This window comes from Passer montanus, unplaced genomic scaffold, assembly GCF_014805655.1.
Source record: "Passer montanus isolate IOZ18808 unplaced genomic scaffold, ASM1480565v1 scaffold8, whole genome shotgun sequence".
NCBI classification, from domain to species: Eukaryota; Metazoa; Chordata; class Aves; order Passeriformes; family Passeridae; genus Passer; species Passer montanus.
Window position 1 is genome coordinate 291009 of NW_024373256.1, and position 20298 is coordinate 311306.

The 20298-nt window shown below is 52.4% G+C and overlaps 1 protein-coding gene across 1 annotated transcript in view; it reads right to left on the reverse strand.

Moving 5' to 3' along the window:
• Positions 1 to 10360: 10360 nt before the first annotated feature.
• HS3ST4 (heparan sulfate-glucosamine 3-sulfotransferase 4) overlaps positions 10361 to 20298 on the reverse strand; it is a 51187-nt gene continuing 41249 nt past the window's right edge. The window contains 1 exon segment of the mRNA XM_039732674.1: positions 10361 to 11520. Coding sequence (XP_039588608.1) covers positions 10884 to 11520 — 637 coding nt within the window. The 3' untranslated portion in view covers positions 10361 to 10883.

A 20298-nucleotide genomic window follows, 5' to 3' on the forward strand; every position in this document is an offset into this window, starting at 1 on the left:
AAAATACCAGCAGCTTCATAATGGCAGCAGCCAAATGGTAATTTCTGCTTCAGAAATTGGTCATTTATTTTGCTGGTCTGTTCTTACGTTCAAATTAGATGAAGTTTAATATACTGTAAAATTGAATGTATTCTATCCTTTTCAACAAATATGGCATGTATGAAATGATTTATGGGTCTTACAAACCTTAAAATGTTAAATAATCTCCTTTTTCCTGTGCCTTAACTCAGTGATGCCAAATAGTTTAAGTACAGAGAAGCAAAACTTTATTAGCTCCTATCCTGATCATCACTTTATTTCACTGCATTTACAGAGATAGGAACAGTATTTAACATATTAGACCAAGTTTAGAAGCAGCCATATTAATTGGTACATTAATTTTACCCTATTAACTGTAATTGGTAGGAAAGCGATTCTTCCCAATAAATGTTGTACTTTGTGTTTTAAATGTTTAATAAAGCCGTGGTGCCTAAATGAGGCTGCTCCTCCCGCTCGAGCCTCCAGCCCCGCTGGGCTCCCCCAGCCCCTCTGGGGCAGCACCCAGGGGCACCAGCCCCGGGCTGTGCCCTGGCACGTCCCTGCCTGCCCCTGCTCGTGCCAGCTCAGCCGCGCCCGATGCCGCCGTGTCCCCTCCGGGGCACTCCCCAGGGATGTCTCAGGTGTGCATCCCTGCTCTGCTGCTCCTGGGACGGTGAGTGTGCAGGCACAGCCAGCTGGGAGGGCTGCTCTCTGCTCTGTCTCTGCTCCGTGTTGGAGCTGGCAGCACAGTGTCCCCCCATCCCAAGGGGCCAGAACACCCCGGGCTGTGACCCTACACCTGAGCTGCTCTTCTTGGGACATGCAGAGTCAGGATCAGCATTCTGAATGGCTTTGCTGAAGATTACTGGCAACGTGCAAGCCCCACCTCGATTTGAAAATAGGCATTTTAACCTGTACAGTTCAAGGGTTTTATGTATCTGGTAGCAGAGGCTTGGGGTGTGTTCAGGTCCCACAAGGCTGGTGCCAGCAGCTCCTCTAAGCAGGGGGAGGTGGGTCCAATGGGGCTGCCCTCCCTTCCCCAGCTGATCACACATTGTCCCCTCTCCAAAGGTCTGGCTCCAGATCCTGGGAAACCCCTGGGGGTCTGCCTTGGCTGTGGGGCGAGGTGATGGTGACAGAGAATCAGCCAAGAAGCGGAACAGGGGTGACTTCCTCCTGGCTTGCAGTTTTTTAGTACAAATTGACTCCTTGCCCTTCGCCTTTCCTCCGTCTCCCGATCAGCAGCTTGTCCCTGAGGATAAGCCTCAGAGCAGCACAATCTCCTGCAGTCCCCTGGAGCTGCAGCCCTCTGCACCAGGATAAGTGAGAAGCCTTTTATTCTGTTTATTTGCTCTATATAATTTTTTCTGCTCTTGCTGACCCTTCTGGGAAGCGTTCCACCCTTCAGGCTCTCTGCTGGGTGCCAGAATTACTGAGCTTAGGCTATATTTGCATTTCATATCCTAGTTAAACCAACATCATCAAGGTCAGGACACTCTGCTGGGTTGGAGGAGGCTACGAGACAGCAGCCCCTGCTCGGCAGAGGGGCAGTGTGAAACCCAGCTCCCTCCTGGCCAAGGGAAGGGGCTTCTGCTGGGGCTGTGCCCTGCTTCCCTGGGGAGATTATTCTGTGTCTGTGTCCTCATGGTGAAACATTTTCCTCTTGCATCCAGACAGACTCACCCTGGGAGGGACTGGAACCTATTTCCCCTTATTTCCCCTTGGCTTTTCCGTGTGACTCCGTGTACAAAGGTGTCCTTTTGGTTATGCCCCTTTGAGGGGCACAGCCTTGATACCCCCAGGGATACTGATGGGCATCTCCATGTATGCCTGTGTTCTACAAACAGGCTGTAACAGGCAGCAGCTGCAGAGAGCTGTGCTGTAATGATTTTTACATCCGTGAACACTGTCTGGTTTTCCTTTCATTAAGGAACATTCCTTATGAAAAAGAAGCTGGATTTCTGATGTGAAAAAACAATTCTGCTCAAGACTGAGAGCTGTTTAGAATAAATGCCAGACACTGTGTGATGGAGACGTTGCATGGAGACTTAATGCTGGTCACATCCCTTCTCTGCCAGTAAGTCAAGGATGTGTCTTTGCTATTGTATTTGGTGACTCATCTTTCAAATAATCATCTCTGGAAGAATTCTGTGCCAAGATGAAAAAATGCCTGGGTCCCAGAAGCATGTGTGTGTCTTTCTGTGAGCACAGCCCAGCCGGGAGCTGTGGGGGAGCTCTGCTCATCCTCCTCTGGGGGCCAGGGCAGTGGGACACGGGCTGGCATGGTCCCCTTGATGGGGCAGCACAAGCCCTGGGCAGGGGACGGAGGTTTGGCAGGAGGCAGCACTGCCTCGTGCAGGTCCCATTTGCTGTGGTTTGGCTGGAGAACACGGTGAGCCAGGGCCCCTGGGCCACTGTCAGAGCATGGCATGGGGCAGCCACAGCACTCTGCCCCACACCTGCCTTGGGCCGAGCCCCAGGCACCTGAGCTGCTTGCCAGCACCTGGAGGTTTTCCTCACCCTTGGAGAAAAATATGTAAATTAGGTGAGTAAGTGAAGTGCTGTATGCTAATGAATTCAACAGAGCCACTGTTCCATAACATCCAACCTACACACAGAGGATGTGCTGGAAGTGGCTTCCCTGGAAAACATTTCCTCGCTGCTTAACAAAAAGTTACATGAACTCATTAAACATAAACCAAGATGGTGAATGGCAGAGAGGCTGTAGGTGCTGTGTGGACTGAGTCCCAGCAGCTGTGCCCACGGAGAGTGCCAGATCCCTGGGTGGCATGGGGAGGCTCCAGCAGCTGGTGTGTGCCTGGTGATGGTGGAAGGTGGCAACATAGATCTCAGGGGCATTAGAATATTTCTAGCATATGTCTTTGGGAGCACTGACTTGGTTTTGTTTGTTTTTTTTTCCTTTCTGAGAGTAATTCTTATACCGGAAATCTTACAAATCAACTTTTCCACATAAGTTGTTGTATCTGGAAGGAAAACACCACACTTATGACTTTATTATCAAATCTTGCTAGAAAAAAAATATTAGTGAAACTGTTTTTCTATATTACAGAGATGCAGAGATGGCCCTGGACCAAATGGATGAGCCAAGTGCTTGCTGCTGTGCCTGCTCTCCAGCCTGGGAGCTGCAGTTCTCCAGGAGCTGTGAAGCCCCTCTCAGCAGGACTCTCCTGTGCTGTGAACTTGGCAGGATGTGTGAACTGGAACATGCTCCAACTGCAGCCTCTTTGCACAGTCACTGATGGAGTGTCTGGCCAGCCTGCTCTCATGTCAGGCAGGGCTGTGCTGGTGCCAGTGCTTAGGACTAAGGAACGGCACGAGTGTCTCAGGGGATGCAGTGGTGTTTTAAGACAAAGCAAACTTCTGAGCAGTAAACCTTTGCTAGGCAGTAAATACCTGCTGGACAAACAGGCCAGCCCACAGGGCAGTCAAAACCATCAGCACTTGGGCAAAGCACCGTAAATCACTTGCCCTACTCCAAGGAGATCACTGCTGTGAGCAGCTCACATCATCCACTGGGCTGGAGACTTCTTGCTCCAGCAGCACCCACCGTGCCTCTGAAACGTGGGACAGGGGGAGCAGACAGCCACAGTGTTGAGAAATTAGATTAAATTAGCATTAATTAACTGTGATGAGACACTTCTTCACAGGTAAGTCTGGAACACTGAGGAAATGCAGCACTTCTCCATCCTCTACCACAGCACTGGACAGGGAGAGGTTTCTGACGCAGGCACAACATCCAGGCCTCCAGCTTCACACATCCTGTGAATGCCAAGTTTCCCTGGAAAAAGCTGGATTTGACAAAGGACTTGCTCTCAGCTGCTGATTCAATCAGAAAAAAATCCTTCAAGAGGTGAGTGAGGTCACCCCCATGACCTGGCTATTCCTCACTCTTTTCATTAGCTGCAATTTATCCTGCAGTAGCTTTCTTAGATCAAGGCAAAACCCTGCCATTCGCTTTCCCTAGCTGAATCAGGGCTGCAACACAGCCAGGTCTGCCTGCTCATCACTGCTGGGTGCAACAGAGGCTCCCCTGGGAGAGGGATCCACGTCAGCCCCTGGGGTGGGACACGAGCGCCTGTTGACCTGCCAGGGCTGAGCTGGCAGTGACCACAGCAGCTGGGAGAGCATGGCTCAGCTGGCACCCAGCAAGATGGTGCTGCTGCCCTGGCAGTGCTGCGAGGTGCTCTCATGGCTTCCCACGTTCTTCTGCTCCTGGAAAGTGCCTCCCTTTGCCACTGCCAGCCTTTGTTTTGCCTCTGCTGTGAGGGGCTTCAGGCCTGGTGGCTCTGCTGTCATCCCTGGTGGCTCTGCTGCCATCCCTGGTGGCTCTGCCATCCCTGGTGGCTCTGCCATCCCTGCTGCTCAGGTCCCTACCTGCAGCACCAGCCCTTGCCACACGCTGGCCCCACGGCCTCTCCACAAAAGCTTTGAAAGGATGCTTACACTATTAATGGGGTATATTTATACCTGTTTATCTCTGTCAGTTGGGTGGAAAATTGCCAGATGCACCACTTGCCTTACACAGACATCTCCTGCATCATCTGGATGAGTGTCACTGCCAGGGAAAACCTCAGTGCTCCTCCGTGGTCCTGTGTCTGTGGGATGTGCCTTGCTGACCACAGAGAGCCTGGAGGCAGGTCCCCGTGTGAGCCAGCTCTCTGCCCCACACTGCTCTGGATTTAGCCTGTGGGAGGCAAAAGGAGCAGGGGAGCTGGGAGCTGCTCACTGAGCAGCCAGGGCACCACAGCGTGGAGAGCAGTGCTGCTGCTTTGGAGGCACCAGGAGAACCCCCAGGCCCTGTTCCTGCCCTGAGGAGTGCCCAGGAGCAGCAAGGGCATCCCTGCTGGGGATGAGGAGAGGCGGCTCGGAGCCAGCAAGTATCCTTTCCAACATGGAACAAGGCAGAAAGATAAGAATGGCTTAAAAAGAAAGAAATTGCCTCCAAATGAAATGTTTTTCCTCATTTCCCATGATACAGTGAAATTTCTTCATGGGCAGATAGTCAGAGTAGAGTCCATTACACTCCACACTTTTTGCCTTGAAACATAAATAGCTGCATCTCATATAAGTGTTTGTTATGAGGAAAAGCATGTGCCTAGAAAAGTTAGACATTAAACCATTATTTCATGCAGAAAGATATGCTAAAGGGAGAGGATTACTTACTATATTAATTCTGTCTTTCAGCTACCCGTGCGTCTCTCTGCACATAATGACTTCAGTCACAAATGAGGTGCTGCAACAAACCCAGTTCCCTCCATTCCCATTTCCTTGAAGCCTGTGCACACAGTGACCCTCCCCTCTGGGCCCTGTGGGGGCAATGGGACAGCAGAGGGGAGAGCAGAAATCTGTTAGTCTGTGGGTACCTCTGTCAGCCTCTGTCCTTGCACTAAGTACTTATGGGCAAGCACTGAGATTTGTTATTAGTCCTTATATTGCAGCTAAATACTTCAAAACATCCCTGTTGGTGGCATAAAGTAACTGTGATGTGACCCTCAAGTATTTCTTCCTGTACTAGAAGTTAGAAGAGCATCTTAAAAGGCACCAAAATTTTTCTAATCATAAATTTCTCCCAGCAAGTGACTCATAGAGGGAGAGTTTCTGAGGTTAGCAAAACCAAAAAAACGCCAAGCACAGGGCTCCAGGAAATCTGGGATGTGAAGGATTGTTTAGCTCTTTCTGCCGAGGATGTCATGGCCTGTTGGCACAGGGTGCCAAAGCACTGCAGGTGCAGGGTCATGGGCATGGGCACGGTGCCAGGGAGGCACGGCCAAGGGCAGGGTGATTCCTGCTGACCAAGCTGTAACAGGTCACTGCAGGGATAAATAACCCTGCCATCGCCCTGGGCTCGGGTGCAGAGACAGAGCCCTGTCCCACGTATGACAGCTGGTGCAGGATCTCTCACCTGACACTCCGGGCCCTGGTTGCTGCTGCAGAGAATGCTCCGAGCAGCGAGCAGCAGGGCCTGATATCACCATCTGCTCAGAGCCCATCTTGGGCACAGAGAACCCAAAATGATGGTATTTGGGTTCTTGGAGGAGTAAGGAGGGACCAACAGAACTGCCTTCTTGTGTGGCCAGAGGGCAGGCTGAGCTGAGGAGCCTGGCTGACAGATTTCCTTGGGAGTCTTGAAGGGCACAGAATTCCTCCAGGGAACTACAGGCCTGTCAGTCTGGCCTTGGTGTTGAGGAAGCTTAAGGACCAGATCACCCTGAGTACCATCACACAGCACCTACAAGACAACCAAGGGATCAGGCCCAGTTTAGACTGGATATTAGGAAAAAATTTCTCCATGGAAAGGGCTTCCAGCCCTGGCACAGGCTGCCCAGCAAAGTGATGAAATCACTGTCCCTGGAGGGATTTAAAAGCCATGTAGGTGTGGCACTTGGGGATATTGCTCAGTGGTGGCCTCTGCAGTGCTGGGGGAATGGTTGGACTTAAAAGTCTTGGAGACCTTTTCCAACCTAAACAATTCCATGGTTCTGTGATGCTATGTAGTAAGTCATCCTTATTCAAAGGGCTCTGTTTGAAATCTGGCATCAGCAATACAGAACATGTTGCATCTTTGCTGGTACCTCTTCAATCTGGTTTGCAAGACATCCTGGAGGACGTGACCTTGGAGGCAGGCAGCATATCGAACCTGCATAATCCCAGCATCTCTGCATCAGTGGCAGCCTGTTGGGTACCGGGCAGTTAATAAATAATGAGGATGTCAAAGATGACAGCAGGAAAGTGGGAGCAGGTAGCAGCTTTGCAGCCAGCTCTCTGACAGCCGCTTGGCAACCTCCAATTAGGAGGCGAGCGCGGGCGCTGATCCCGGCGCGGTGTCCGGCACCGGGGGCTCGGGGCACGGCTGCGGGCACTGCGGAGAGCAGGGCCAACGAGAAATCCCTGTTTGTGATTTAATGGCAGGGCAGATCCCACCCGGGAGGCAGCGGCACGGCGGAGAGCGGCACAGGGCGCGCCGGGCTGTGAGCGGTGTGCCCAGGGGATAATCCTGCTGGGAGGGTGTGCCCAGGGGATAACCCTGCTGGGAGCAGGGATGGAGGCGTTGGCTGGGTCAGCTGAGTGTGAGAGTCACTGCCCCAGGACAGCAGGACAGCAGGACAGCAGCCCTGTGCTGCACCGGGCACTGCTGGGGCAGCTCCCAGGACATCAGCTCCTGCTCACAGCTGTTTCCTTCAAGGGTTGAATTGCATCACACCAACGCTCAAAGATGAGGAACCTGAGGTGTAATTGATCTTCTGATGGCTTTTTAAACGTCTGGTGAGAGGGGGCTGCTTTCCAAACAGCAGAACCTACACCAAAATGATCTTGATTTGAATAAGTATTCCATCCTTGTTTGGTAAATATACCCAGTGTTAATGGTGCTTAATGGTGCCTGTAATTGGTGTCTAAAGTTATTTAAAAGTAAATTTACTAGAAAATAATTAGCAATTTTATAGTTCACTACTTCCTAATTTTGTCGATAAAAGTTTTTCTGTGGTTTTTATCAGATGACACAATAGGACCATGCTGTGAAATAACCTTTTTTCAAACAAGCAGGAAATTGTGCGCACAAAATAAGATTAAAAAATTTTCCTCCAAATTTCTTACCCTGGCAGCCAGCCCTCCTTCATCCCTCTCTTTTTATTAACCACTGATTTATCCTCAATCAGCAGCAGGTGAAATCTCCCAGGTACTGCTCGGGGATTTGTTCTTTGTGACCCTGGGAGGTGCACCCCAAACTCAGAGGTGAGTGAGGAACGCTCTCCCCCACACCAGGACTTGCAGGCTGGCCCAGCTGGTTCTGGCCCTGGTCCCCTCTCTGGTCCTGGCTGCAGCAGTGCCTTGCCCAGCCCTTTTGGCTGCGGGGCCATGGCCCGTGGGCAAGTCACAGCAGCCAGCAGGGCTGGCAGGTCACGGCCAGCGCTGTCCTGTCCTGGCTCCTGCTCATGGGGTGTTGGAGCTGCTGGGGGGCCAAGAGAAACGGAGCGGAGAAACGCAGCTGCTACAATGATTTATTGTTTAGTGCTGGGGGTTCCAGGGTTCAGTTCAGGACAGTCACATCGTTCAGGTACAGAGACACTGACGGACAGAGACGCACTGGGGGGGCAGTGACAGCACAGCAAGTAAGATTCAGAACAGACCCACTCTCCATTTCCAGTCTCTGAACCAGAAAGTACCAGCTTTTCCAGAACAATGAATCACTCAGTCTGTGTATAAAATTAAATATAATTTATGCTTTGCTAATTGAAACCAAATACAAAATTCAATTTCCTGTGTATTCTAATGCTGACATTTGAATAGTTTTTCTTAAAAAAGTGCTATTAACCTGACTCTCATTTGGCAGGCCTCTCTCTGGCCAGATAGAAAATAATTCCCCCATCCAGCCCTAGCTGCAGTGGGGCATAAATGGGGCGCATTTCCAAAGAGCAAAACAAAATAACACGAGCCCCCACCGCAGTCCCCATGCCCCAGCCCAGGGTGAGTGGTGTGCCCCTGCTCCCTCCCAGCACTGCAGCGCTGGCAGCACCTCAGCTGCACCTGGGACAGGGTTGTGGGGCTGCAGTGTGCTGTCCCACCCTGCTGAGGGGCTGGAGACCATGGAGCAGGCGCTCGGGGCAGAGGAGCAGGGTCTCCCCTCCCAGTGGGCACCCATCAGCTCCTGCCGAGCTGGAGATAGCGTCTGGTATAAAAAATAAACCTCTGAATCTATGGCAGCAATGAGGGAGGGAGTGTGGGGGGCAGGCGGAGGGGCGCAGGGGGCAGTGTGTCCCCAGCCCACCCAGGAGCCCCCAGCCCCAGCTGAGCCCCTCTGCCAGGCAGCCAGAGCCAGGCCCAGCCCCCAGCCCAGCCCCATGCCACGCTGGGTGCAGTGCTCCAGAGACAGGCAGAGACTCCCAGACATCCCTCTGGAGCCCCTTGTCCTCCATTCAGCATCTTGCACCAAATTATGCAGCAGCAGGTTTCATGTAGGACCTGTTCTGATATTTCAATAACGTGTGAAACACCATAAGATTATTCTTATTATATACTTCCAATTTTCCTGTAGTAATTTGGGAGTTTGTGGGTTGGTGAAAACTGTGCTATGTCAGGAGCTGTTTTTAAATCTGACCAGGCTGATGGGAACTGACTGATGTCACCAGGGACCTCGCAGTGTCCCTCCAGCACGGGCCACGCAGCAAATGGTCCAAATGGCTTCAGCTCTTCTCATCCAGTGCAAGGCACCGCACCAGTCACGGCGTAGTGAGCCACACGACAGGCCTGGAACCCTGAGCAGGGCCAGCTTGTCACCCAGGGAATGCAACAGTGGTTTCATCTGGTTAGCTGCAGCTGGAGGGAGTTCTTTCAGCTCAACCAGAACCGAGTCCTGGTCCTCCCGCAGCAACCCCTTCCTGCACCTCTTCTGGAGACCTGCCCCACGTGAGGGGGCTCTCATGAGGATACACCTCAACTGGAGGTAGCCTTAGCCCTCATCAGAGCAAAGAGAGCTGCCAGCAGTATCTGAGTGCCCTGAGAAATCACCATGCACGGGACCATTTCAGCAGCTCTGCATTTCACCTCTGCTCCCCCTCTGCCTGGTTTCCCGCAGCAGTGGAGGTGGAACTGTGCAGTTGTGTAAGCTCTGCTCCTGTCTGCTGGGCCCAGCAAACAGCTGATGACACTGGGTGATCGACTGGGGATGTAGGTTTATTCTATAATTTCTGCCAGGATCTGCAAATGTAGGTGACCTGGTCATTCCACTAGAAAGCACAGGTTTTGTGCGCTGAGCAGTGCTTGCCCTGGGAATTAATTGCTCTTTTGTAATTCTGAAGTAAGATGAAGGCTGCTTCCCTGTTCTGCGACCCCAGCTGTCCACAGCCAGCAGCAGGGATTGCATTTTCAAGGTGCAAACGAATGGCAGTGCCAGGGGTCCTGACTGTCAGACCCCGTGCTGGGGCTGTCCCAGGCCTCCACCCTGCAGCCACCCCCTCGGTCCCCACTGGCCACACTGGCTCCAAACCTGGAGCAGGGCATGGCACAGCCTGGCCAGGAGGTGCTGTGTGGGCACGGGTGGCATCACACTGTGCCTTGGCAGCCTGGCTGGGCAGTGGGAGCCTGGCTCACTCCTGGGCAGCCTGGAGTGTTCTTTCAGCTTCCAGGAGGGTGGAGACCTGGGGAGACCCCAATTCTGATCTCACTGAGTATCTCAGCAAAGAAAGAACAACTCTCTTCCAACAGTGGAGGTGCACCCATCAGTCAGAGGAGAATTGAGACCAGGTGTCTGTGGCACTTGGTAAATTCTAGTTTTAGTGCAAGAAGTAATTGAATCGTTTGGTGCAAATGAAGTTCCTGTACATAGTTCCTTTGCAGCATAACTGGCTTTATTCCTTCCACACACAAAGACCAGTGTGCATGTGAGTGCACAAGGCCTGAATTGACCAGATCTGATGCTGCTGTTTGGGCAAAACTAAAGTGCAGGGCAGGAGAAATCAAATCTATGGGTTTGTCCCAGTGCTGGGTTTTGGGAGCCACCCTCTTGCCAGCTTGCCATGGCAGGAGGTCTGGACCTGCCTGCCTGGCTGCAAGGGGGACACCAGCAGCGAAACGCCGACACGAAGTGCCCCATCACCCTGAGGAGCCGTGCTCCCCTGCCTCCTCCTCCTCCCACCTGCCCCTGACCCCCGGCGCCGTGGTGGGGACAGCCCAAGGTGACAGGCCACTACAGTTCCAGAACTGCACATGTGGGGCGGCTTCTGCTGCAGCCCTGACAACACAAGAGCCTGTTACACACAGGGCTGAGCCTCTGGCCCCAAGAGAGTTTTGGGTCTCAAATGATGATTCACATCCCAAAAACAAAAAAAAATTTTCCTGATTTTGTGGTTCTACTTATCACTTTCTTCCTGCTCCCACTGGAAATCTTGGCCTGTCATTTGGTAAAACATGACATTGAAGGGTTTGTAAAACTTCCGCAGTCTGTGGATGACGTCTGGGTCTATTTTGGGGTGAGTTCGACCCTTGGACTTGCCCAAACACCGGGGAGCACTGCTGTCCTCTGGCTTCTTCAGACAGGGAAACCCCTTCGTTTTATTAAAATAAAAATGCTTCTCTGTCACAATCCTCTTGAGGCCTAAGAAGTCCTGGACCTTGGCCATTTCCCCAGCTGGGTCAGTGATGAGCCTCTCACCACTGACAAACAGGATCTGGGAGAGGGGGAAGTACTGGAGCCAGTTTTCCAAGTGCAGGGCATAAATCCCGATGCGGATAGCACTCCAGGAGGCATCAATCAGCCCCAGAGTCCGGTTCTTGAAGGCCAGCACCTCAAAGGTGGGGATCTCTGGCTTCTTGGAGAGGGTCTGCGTGTAGTCCGAGATGGCGCGGGTGACGGGGTTGCGCACCACCACGATCAGCTTGGTGTCCTTGGCCATGGAGTGGATGCGCCGCGGCGCCTCGTTGGTCACGAAGTAGCTGGGGGTCTTCTCCATGGTGATCTGGCCCTCCAGCGTCTTGGGCATCACGTTCCTGTGCAAAAGCAGAGGAGGGGGTTAGCGAGGGGCCGGGCAGGCTGGGCACCTTGTGCAGGTGTTGGTGGGACATGCAGGAGGGGAGATGCTGTCTGTGACCCCCAGACCCAAGTCCTTCTGGCTTTGTTTCTTCTCAGCCCCTGGCCAAGGTGGGCACCCAAAATGTCAAGTCAGCCTTGGTGACACATTATGCAGACAATTTGCCACAGGCATGTGCAGACCAAAGCTAATTGACACTAAACCTGCACAATACCTGCCTGCTCAGAAGCCATCTGCTCCCATTTGCTCAATTAAGCCTATTCACTCCAGAGCCGTGTACGGAGCGGCGCAGCTCGGATTACACAGGACCTTTTTGTTATGATGACATGCTTTTAAACGTCTCAGCTAATAAAACTTAATACAGAATAAGATCCCTTGCTTCTAGTACAATAATTAAATTTATTTACTATCTTGTGTGTGAGAAAGAATGACTTTTCTTTTATCTCTAATTCACATGCTCTGTCAATAATTAATTGCTGCTGGGTTTTGAGCTTCCCGTGCAAGCACTTTTATTAGCCAAAAGGAATTTGCCTACTGGATAAATTAGCATGTAGCAAGATTTTCCTGGATAGCATATTACCATATTGTAAAATGAAACTGCATTGAGATAGCAGTTATGTCTAAGAAAATGAAGAGGTAAATTCTTGTCCCAGTGCCACCAGTCAAGGATTATCATAGCCAGCCAGAGGGTTTTAAGTGATCACAGAATAAGCTGAATTGGAAGGGACCCACAAGATGCCCCCTGCAGGAGTGTCACAGCCTCGTTCACACCTGTTGTGCTGCCAGATGGCAGCGGGGCTGGAGGCTGTGCCACAGCCAGGGACCTGCCTGCTGCCCACGCCCAGCCCCAGTGCCTCAGTGCCAGGGACAGGAACGGGGTCGCTGCCCCGGGGAAGCACTCTCAGCACTGGGCAGGTCTCCTGTGTCAGAACGGAGGATGGCGATGCCCATGGCCTTGCAGGATTATCCCTTTGTACTGCAACTATTTTTAGTACAAACATATGGTGAGGAAATAACATGAATAGGCTTGAAATGGCTCTGTGAGAGCACCTTGGGCAGCGACAGCCACAGTAATGCTGACGTCAAACTGCTGGGCCCCAGCAAGACCCATTTCAGGAATAACACAGCTGAAGCCTGGAGCAGAAGCAGATGATAGGCACAGCCTGCTAGATGTGCCTGTCAAGTGTCACCTCATATTTGACTGCTAAAGGCATCAACTGGCTTTACGCCTCTGTAATTTGTGTATTCACTGCTGGTGCCATCCAGCCCACCAGGCTTGTTCTGCTGAGAGCAGGGGTGATGCGGGGTCTCCTGCCAAGGCAAGAGTGAGGGTGGGTTTGCTGCTGCCACAGGGCTGCCAGTGTCCTCAGCATTTTGGGTGAAGAGGCTGGCGTTCCTGGCTGCCCCTGTCCTGTTGCAGAGCCTTTCCTGTTGAGCAGTGTCTGTCTGAGTAGCAGCAATGTGGCCTGCAGGGCTGCAGGACTGACTCCCTGTCTCAGGGCCAGCCTGCTGGTGGCCAGGCTCTATGGGAAAGCCCATCCCCATGGCATCAGGTCCCACTGGAGCTGCCTTCCCAACAACAAGGTGCCTCAACCCTGTCTTTGTCCAGAGCACTCTGGTGCTTCATGCATGCCTTGCATCAGCCACGTGGGCAGCAGTGACATGAAGGGAGCAAGGATTAGTCAGAATGATGTATCTTGAGGTATTTATTCCTTTAAGAAAAATTAAGAAAAATATTAACAGGGATATGAGCACCTGGGGACTGCAGATGCTGCAGAATTACAGACCAGCTTCCCTGGGGAATCCAGTACGGGGCCTTAACAGCCCTGTGGGAAGGAAGCAGCTTTTATGGCTATGCACATGCCAGCAAGACCCACAGTACGATCAGAGATGAGCCCTTGGGTGCCCACTGCTGTACTGCGAGGGTGGGGGAGTGGAGGGGCTGCCCCAGCAGCGCTGCTCCGTGCCCACTCTCACAGCCCATGGCTGTCAGCTGGCAGGGGAGGATGGGGAGTGACCCACCTGCAGCAAGGAGTCCCACCACCAAGGTACACCACCTGCAGCAAGGACAGCAGCCACCGTGGTGTCTGCTCCCCACAGCAGCACCAGATGCCCCAGGGCATTTGCTTTGGTTTGTATAAAGCAAACACACTGGGGGTTCATAAAAGAAGCATGAATAAACATGTTAATTACAACTGCCCCTTCAGATAATGTTACCATAATAAACTGGAGCCAAGAAATTGCAGAGCTAATAATCTGGAAGTGTTGCCACATTTAAGGACTGTGTTTAACTCCGTGCACAATAAAGACAAATAGATGGATGGGCTGGCCCTGAGGAGAGAAAACAGGGAAGCAGTGATCAAGGAAAAGAGGAGGAGAAGCAGATTCAGCATTTGCTGTACAGTTTTAAGCATAAAGCTGGAAGCCACAATTTGTCCTCAGGACATCCTGGCCCTGCAGAGCCCGGAGCGACTGTGGCTCTGGGACATACATACAGAAAGGCTTTACCCCAAACTCTGCTGCGTTTCAGAATCTCCCCCCATGTGCTGCCCTGCTGGGCAGGAGCCAAGCTGCACTGTGCAGGTGAAGGAGGCTGGAGCCTGCAGCCCTGGGGCTGGTGCCCCGAGTGCAGCCGGGGGCACACGATAACTGCTGCCAGACAGAGAGCAGCACACTGCACGGCCAGCTCCTGCTGCTGGGAATAACAGGGGTGTTAAAGCTGGAGCAACCGAGCCTCTGGCACGGCAGGAATGCTCCTCAGAGCAGTTAACCTTCACAGAGCTGCTGCCATGTGCTCTGCCCTAATTGCGTGTGTGCCGACAGAATTCTAACCAGCTCTGTGTGTGCAGGCGGAGCAGCGCTCTCCTGCAGCGGCTGATGCAGAGCAGTTTGCAGCATGGGGCTAGGGCTTTGCTCCCTCTGGAACACACTTTGGCTTTCCCTGCAGTGTTTGTGTCCCTTTTGAGGCCAGTCTGGCTGCTGAAGATGCACGGCCAGGGAGCGACTGCACCTGACATGCCTCCAGAGGGAGGAGAAGTGTTGCAATGGGACACGTCTACTCATGGCTCTGCCACTGGTGTCTCCCACCTGCACCTCCTCTCTCTTCATCACTGCTCACCTGGAAAAGGGGAGCAGTGACAACAATCCACTGCAGGATCTCTGCTGACACAGCATGAGCAAACCCTGCTCCCTTACGGGACGGGCGTCATCCCCTTGTGCTTGTTGGTGCAGCACCACTGCACTGTGCAATGCCAAAACTAAACGGTCATGCTGGCCTTGGACCCAGGAATCACCTCGTCCTCCAAGCAGAAGACCCAATACGTATTACTGAGCACTTGCTTGGGCTTTGGATATTTCTCTCCTTTCCTGTTCATTCCCCAGCGCTCCTCAGAGGCTGAGGAGGGGCAGACTGCTCTGTGCACGCCTGAGCTGCACAGGGGCTGCTCTCACTGCAGGTTCCTGCTCCGTGCACGGAAGGCCCCCAGCCTCTGTGGGCAGCAGGCAGGACAGCTGGCTCCCGCCCGCCCTGGCCTGGAGCAGACGCCCTCATTGGGAAAATGTGCTGTAGTAATTGCTCTTAACTGCTGGCTTCAAACAAGCTCTTTATTTTCAAAGGATACATTTTATAAATTTGCGAATTTGCATGTTGCCAAAATCCCCTTGTGGTTTATTTAAATCCAGATTATCTTGTTTATTCCTTCAGTCACAGCTGTCATTTATCTCTGTGTAGGCAGCTTGTTCACCATGCTGCAGGTTTCCTGCAATCCCACTCAAAAGGAGTCTTTGTTAACTGTATTTTCATGTTCTCAACAAGAGAAAAAACTTCATAACAACTCCCAGGGCTTGGGGAATCACAGAGGAGGACAAGGATTTGCACAGCTGCCATGGAAAGAGGAAATGGCCAGGTGCTGCCAGTGTCACCTGCCCACAGAGCTCTTCTCTGCTGCTCCTTGGGGTGGAGCAAACAGCTGCTTTTGTCTTCTGAAAAGACAAACATGAATCCTTTTTCTTTTTATTATTAACACATTCCAGTATAATTGCTTGAGCTGTCAGCTGTGACCTGCCAGTAATTCAGCAGGCGTGGGACTTTCAAGGGGAGAGCAGCATTGCAACTGAGCCCGCAGTACGCATTAAAAGCAGAACCCATTTGCTATAAGCCCCCGAGTCAAATCTCTTGTTGAATTTGTTCAAACATAAATTTACAGCTGAATTTACATAGGTTTAATGTTTTATAATCTTTTCAGTCTGTGAATCTATATTCAAGAGTGAGTGCATTAGCTCAGAAACATTGTGCTTAACGCTGAAAATAATTTTAATCTCTCCAAAGTCCAATCCTTTGCACATCACTAAACCTCAGAAGCCAATCCCTTCTAATAAGAGACACAAAACTTGCATCTGTCGCTGCCTAATAGATTCACATTGCTCTAATTCAAACAGCTCACATATGTCTGTTAAAAAACACGGAACATAAATGATAAAGCCCTTTCAGAAAAGCAGCTGCCAGTTCAGACTGGGGGCCAAAGGAACACAAACTATCCTCAGGAGACTCACTGGAAGAGTTCAGTGGTTAGGAATCTGGTGGCTGGGAGAAGGGGGTGAACCACCCCGCTCTGTGACTTGCATTCTGCTTTTGCAGGGCTTGTAACCCCAAATTAGTGGCTGCCAGCACTGTTGCTTTCCCTCTTCCCAGAGTTTCCAAACGCATTCACTGTCCATGCAGAACACGCTTGTGGGGGGCAGTTTGGGAGTGCAAGGACATGTCCTTGCTCGGTGCCAGCCGTGTCCCTGCTGAGTTTGTCCCCAGGCAGGATGCGGGAGCCCAGGATGCTGCAGCCGGGGGGGGTGCAGCCCCGGACCCCAATGCAGCCAGGGAACAAGAGGCAGCTGGGGCTCGGGAGTGCCCCAGTGTCCCTCAGCAGGGCCAGCCCTTCTTCCAGCGCGTCCAGGGCCGCCTGGAGCCGTCCGTCCGTCCGTCCGCAGCACGGCCGGATGCAGCGCGGAGCCGGGTTGCCATACCAACGCAGGTGCTAACGCGTGTTGACTAGCTGGGAGCTGAGCTGATCAGAGAATGGCAGCTCGGAGCTGCCATGGCAACCGAGATGCCAGAGTGGAAGCCGTGTGGCTAGCGGGGTGCCCGAGCGGCGGCCGGGCACGGCGGGCCCTGCCCGCACGGGCTGCCCTGCTGCTGCAGCTGCTGCTGCCCGCACGGGCTGCCCTGCAGCTGCTGCTGCTGCTGCTGCCCGCACGGGCTGCCCTGCTGCTGCTGCTGCTGCTGCCCGCACGGGCTGCACCGCAGCTGCCGCCCGCAGCAGCTCCACAGCACGGGGCACAGCTCCTGCTCCCGCCTCCCCGCCTGCTGTCCTGGGCAGGGTCGGCGCTGCCCCTCGCAGGAGGCACGGGCTGCAGGCAGGATGCGCCCCGGAGCCCCGCTGCAGCCACACAGCACAGCCTGCGAGCACAGACCGTCCTAACGTGATTTTTCACAATATCGCCTAGTCCAGAGTCCGACAATCCCAATGAAAGGGCTTCTGTGTCTCTGCAAAATGCAAAATCTTTAACGGCTCATTGGCATGTGCTTAAGTTGGCCTGGATAAGAAGTTACTCCTGAGAACCTGATATTGATTCTGTCAAGGATTCAAAGGTTTTATAGGCATCGCTCAAGACCTCTTTAGTACTTGTACCTTCTTAATGGCTCTCATCACCCACGGAACTGGAAACATCCCCCAGCACCCTGGGAAGAGGCTGTCTGCGCCAGGGGCCGGAGCCTTGCCGCTGTCCAGGACGTGGCTGCCCTCCAGACGGCCGGGCAAGGCTCCCTGGCACCCCGAGGGACAGCCTGCAACTCCTCCGGGCTCCTTGGGCAGGTGGGGCACGTACCGGGGCTAGGGAAAGGGGCAAGGGGGCAAACTGCACCAGGAAGTCTCCTCTCCTCCTACCACTATGCAACAAAATCAGTGGGCAGGTGGCTGAGTAGCAGACAAAAATATAAATATGCTCTGATTTCACTGGGACCATCTGGCTCAGGCATGATAGGTGGGTAGGGATGCTATAATCATGGAGCAGAGTACTAAGCTGATCCATTAAAGTCTTTTAGCAGAAGCATCTATGGAACCTATATTAATCTGGCAATGCTTTGTGAACAGACATCACAAGGTTAGATCCATTCAACTGCAATTAAAACCAACCCTCACTGATCAGCCTAGCTGGGAGAGCTGCTGCAGCATTGTGCTCCCCAAGGTTCTCATGAGTATAGACTGTTGATACTTGCACAATGTAATCTGAAATTATGATCTCAATGCTAAATCTTGCTTTCTTCTGTTCTTTCCTCAAGTGGATCTCCTCTGGGACGTGGCTGCTGCCTTGTGCCCAAATCCCTTGCCTGAACAGCTCTCACACAAATTGCATAGGCTCAGGTTAGTGCTGTGGGGTTCCTGATGGGGAAGTGCTTGACATTGTTTGACCAGGGACAAGTTTGGCCCAAGATTTGTTGTTGGTCAGCAGTCAGCTATGGTTGTGAAAAAGGCAGGAAATGTGTATTTCTAACCCCTCTGCTGTCAAAGTTATTTTGATGAAGTCTCACTACCATTCCCTACAGAAGCCCATGGTCCTATTCCCTGGGAATCTCTTAGAGTTGTCTACTGGATTTAATTTCTATATTAGTCACAGTTACAGCAAAGTGCTGGAATGAGGACTCGGGCAGGCACAGGTGAAGCCTGCCTCCTCTTACTGAGGATGTGCAAGTCAAGCTAGTCTGCTCCCAGTCCCGATTTCCCTTCAACACAGGAGTTCAAGCCCACTCAGTGCCAGTTCACTCACTTTCCACTGGTTTTTCTTGCCCCACGCCGTGCTCAGCTATGGGCAGAGCTACATGCAATGCCGATGCACATGCAATCTCTGCAGGACAGAAACCTCTCTGAACATGCAATCCAGTGCACCTTGCTGGCAGCAGCCACCACACACACTCCTTCCTGCCCCCTTGGCACTCCCAGTCTGGGAGATCAATACCAACGTGCAGCAGTACCCCCAGCACCAGCCGTGTCCTTCCTGCCCCAAGCAGAGCACCAAGCCCACTCGGACCCCCGTGCAGAGTGCTCCACTCCACCCAGGAGTGCTCCCAGCCAGGAGTGCTCCCCCTCCACCCAGGAGTGCTCCCAGCCAGCCCAGCCCTGGTTGCTAAGTGATGCCTGTGGAGTTTCAAGACTCAGTAACAGAAGCTGTTGGTATTGCAGGCTGCAGTACCTGGAACAGCCAGCTGGATGTGGAAAAGCAACAACTCATGGGGAGAGCTCTGTGCACACCGTGCAGCTGACACCCAACACTGATCAGACTCAACTGCGTGGTTCAAATCACTCCAGCTTCCCAAGGATGGGATGGGCCCTTCCCAAAGAAGGCCAGGGAAATAAAATATTAAAATATAGTGCTTTGGAGCTGCATATCCTGAGGAGTCCTTTTTCATCTTCTGGAAAATTTAATTCTACAAGGGAAAAACATCCTGGCAATAATGGCTGCCTAAGTGAAAGCACCACAGCTGTATCATACTAAAAGCTTTTCAGGGAAAAGAGTAAATAAATTCTATTCTTCAGATGTATCTGGATGTTATCCTAACGCAGTGCCAGAGTAATAGGTAAGCCATCAGCAGCTAAAAGGCTGGGAATTGTTATGGAGGAGCGATACTGCCAAAGAGGGTGAAAACAGCAGTAATCGTTCACACCCTGCGCTGAGCTCCAGCACGGCCGGCAGCCGGGCATGGAGAGGGACTCCTGCCCTCCTGCCAGCGGCACCAGCGCGACAAGGCTGCACACAAAGCCACCATCAAGGCTGCCGCAGGAGCCCCGGCAGGTCAGAGGTGGTGGCCAGAGCATGACCCTCTGCACCTGCACACCTGCAGTTTCCCGTTCCTGTCCTAGCTGTCAGTGAGACGGATCCGTGCAAGCCAGCAGTGCTGCAGGCAGAGCAGCTGAAGGGGCAGCTGCGCAGGTCACGGCTCCCAGCAGCTGCTGCAGCCAGCAAAGCCAGCTCCAAATCCCTCCACAGAGACACTGAGTGGCGAGATCTTCCCAACTGCATTAGCCTCTCAACTGCCCATAGCACAACATCCCACTGTTTAATCTACAGAGGACCAGTGTCTGCATCCAGCCTCTGGAGCCCAGCAGATGCCCCAGGCAGAGCCCAGTGCTCCCCTGGCTGTTGCAGCAATGCACACCAGTGCCCCAGCCCCTTCTCTGCTCCTCCCCATGCAAGTGGAAACCACGTCAGCTCCAGCACCAGACAAGTCCTGCAGTGGCCAAGGCATCTCCCAAAACAACTGCAAGGACTACACAGATCCAAGACTCGTCCATTCCCCCCCAAGAGCTGCTCCTCTGCCCCTGGAGGGAGTGATGCTAGCCAGGCTGCTACCGAGGACACAGCTATTTATTATTTGCTTCTGTTGATTATTTTTGGGTTTAAGTTCATTTATTATGTATGCAAGAATGGTAATACACTGGCATCTGAATGTCTTTTAGGCATACAATATCCTTATTATTCAAAGTGGTTTTTCCTCCATAATTGAATGGTTTACCTTATTATTACACTATGTTAATGACCCAGCATTTCCATTTTTCTATAGGATGCTTAATTGTAAGCAAAGTGCAATCAGAATCAGAGATGCCATCTGTAATTGACAGCATCATAATAACAGCCAGAATTGCAGGAACGAAGTACCAAAATAAGTAACAGTGGGGAGAAAGCTGCCCTG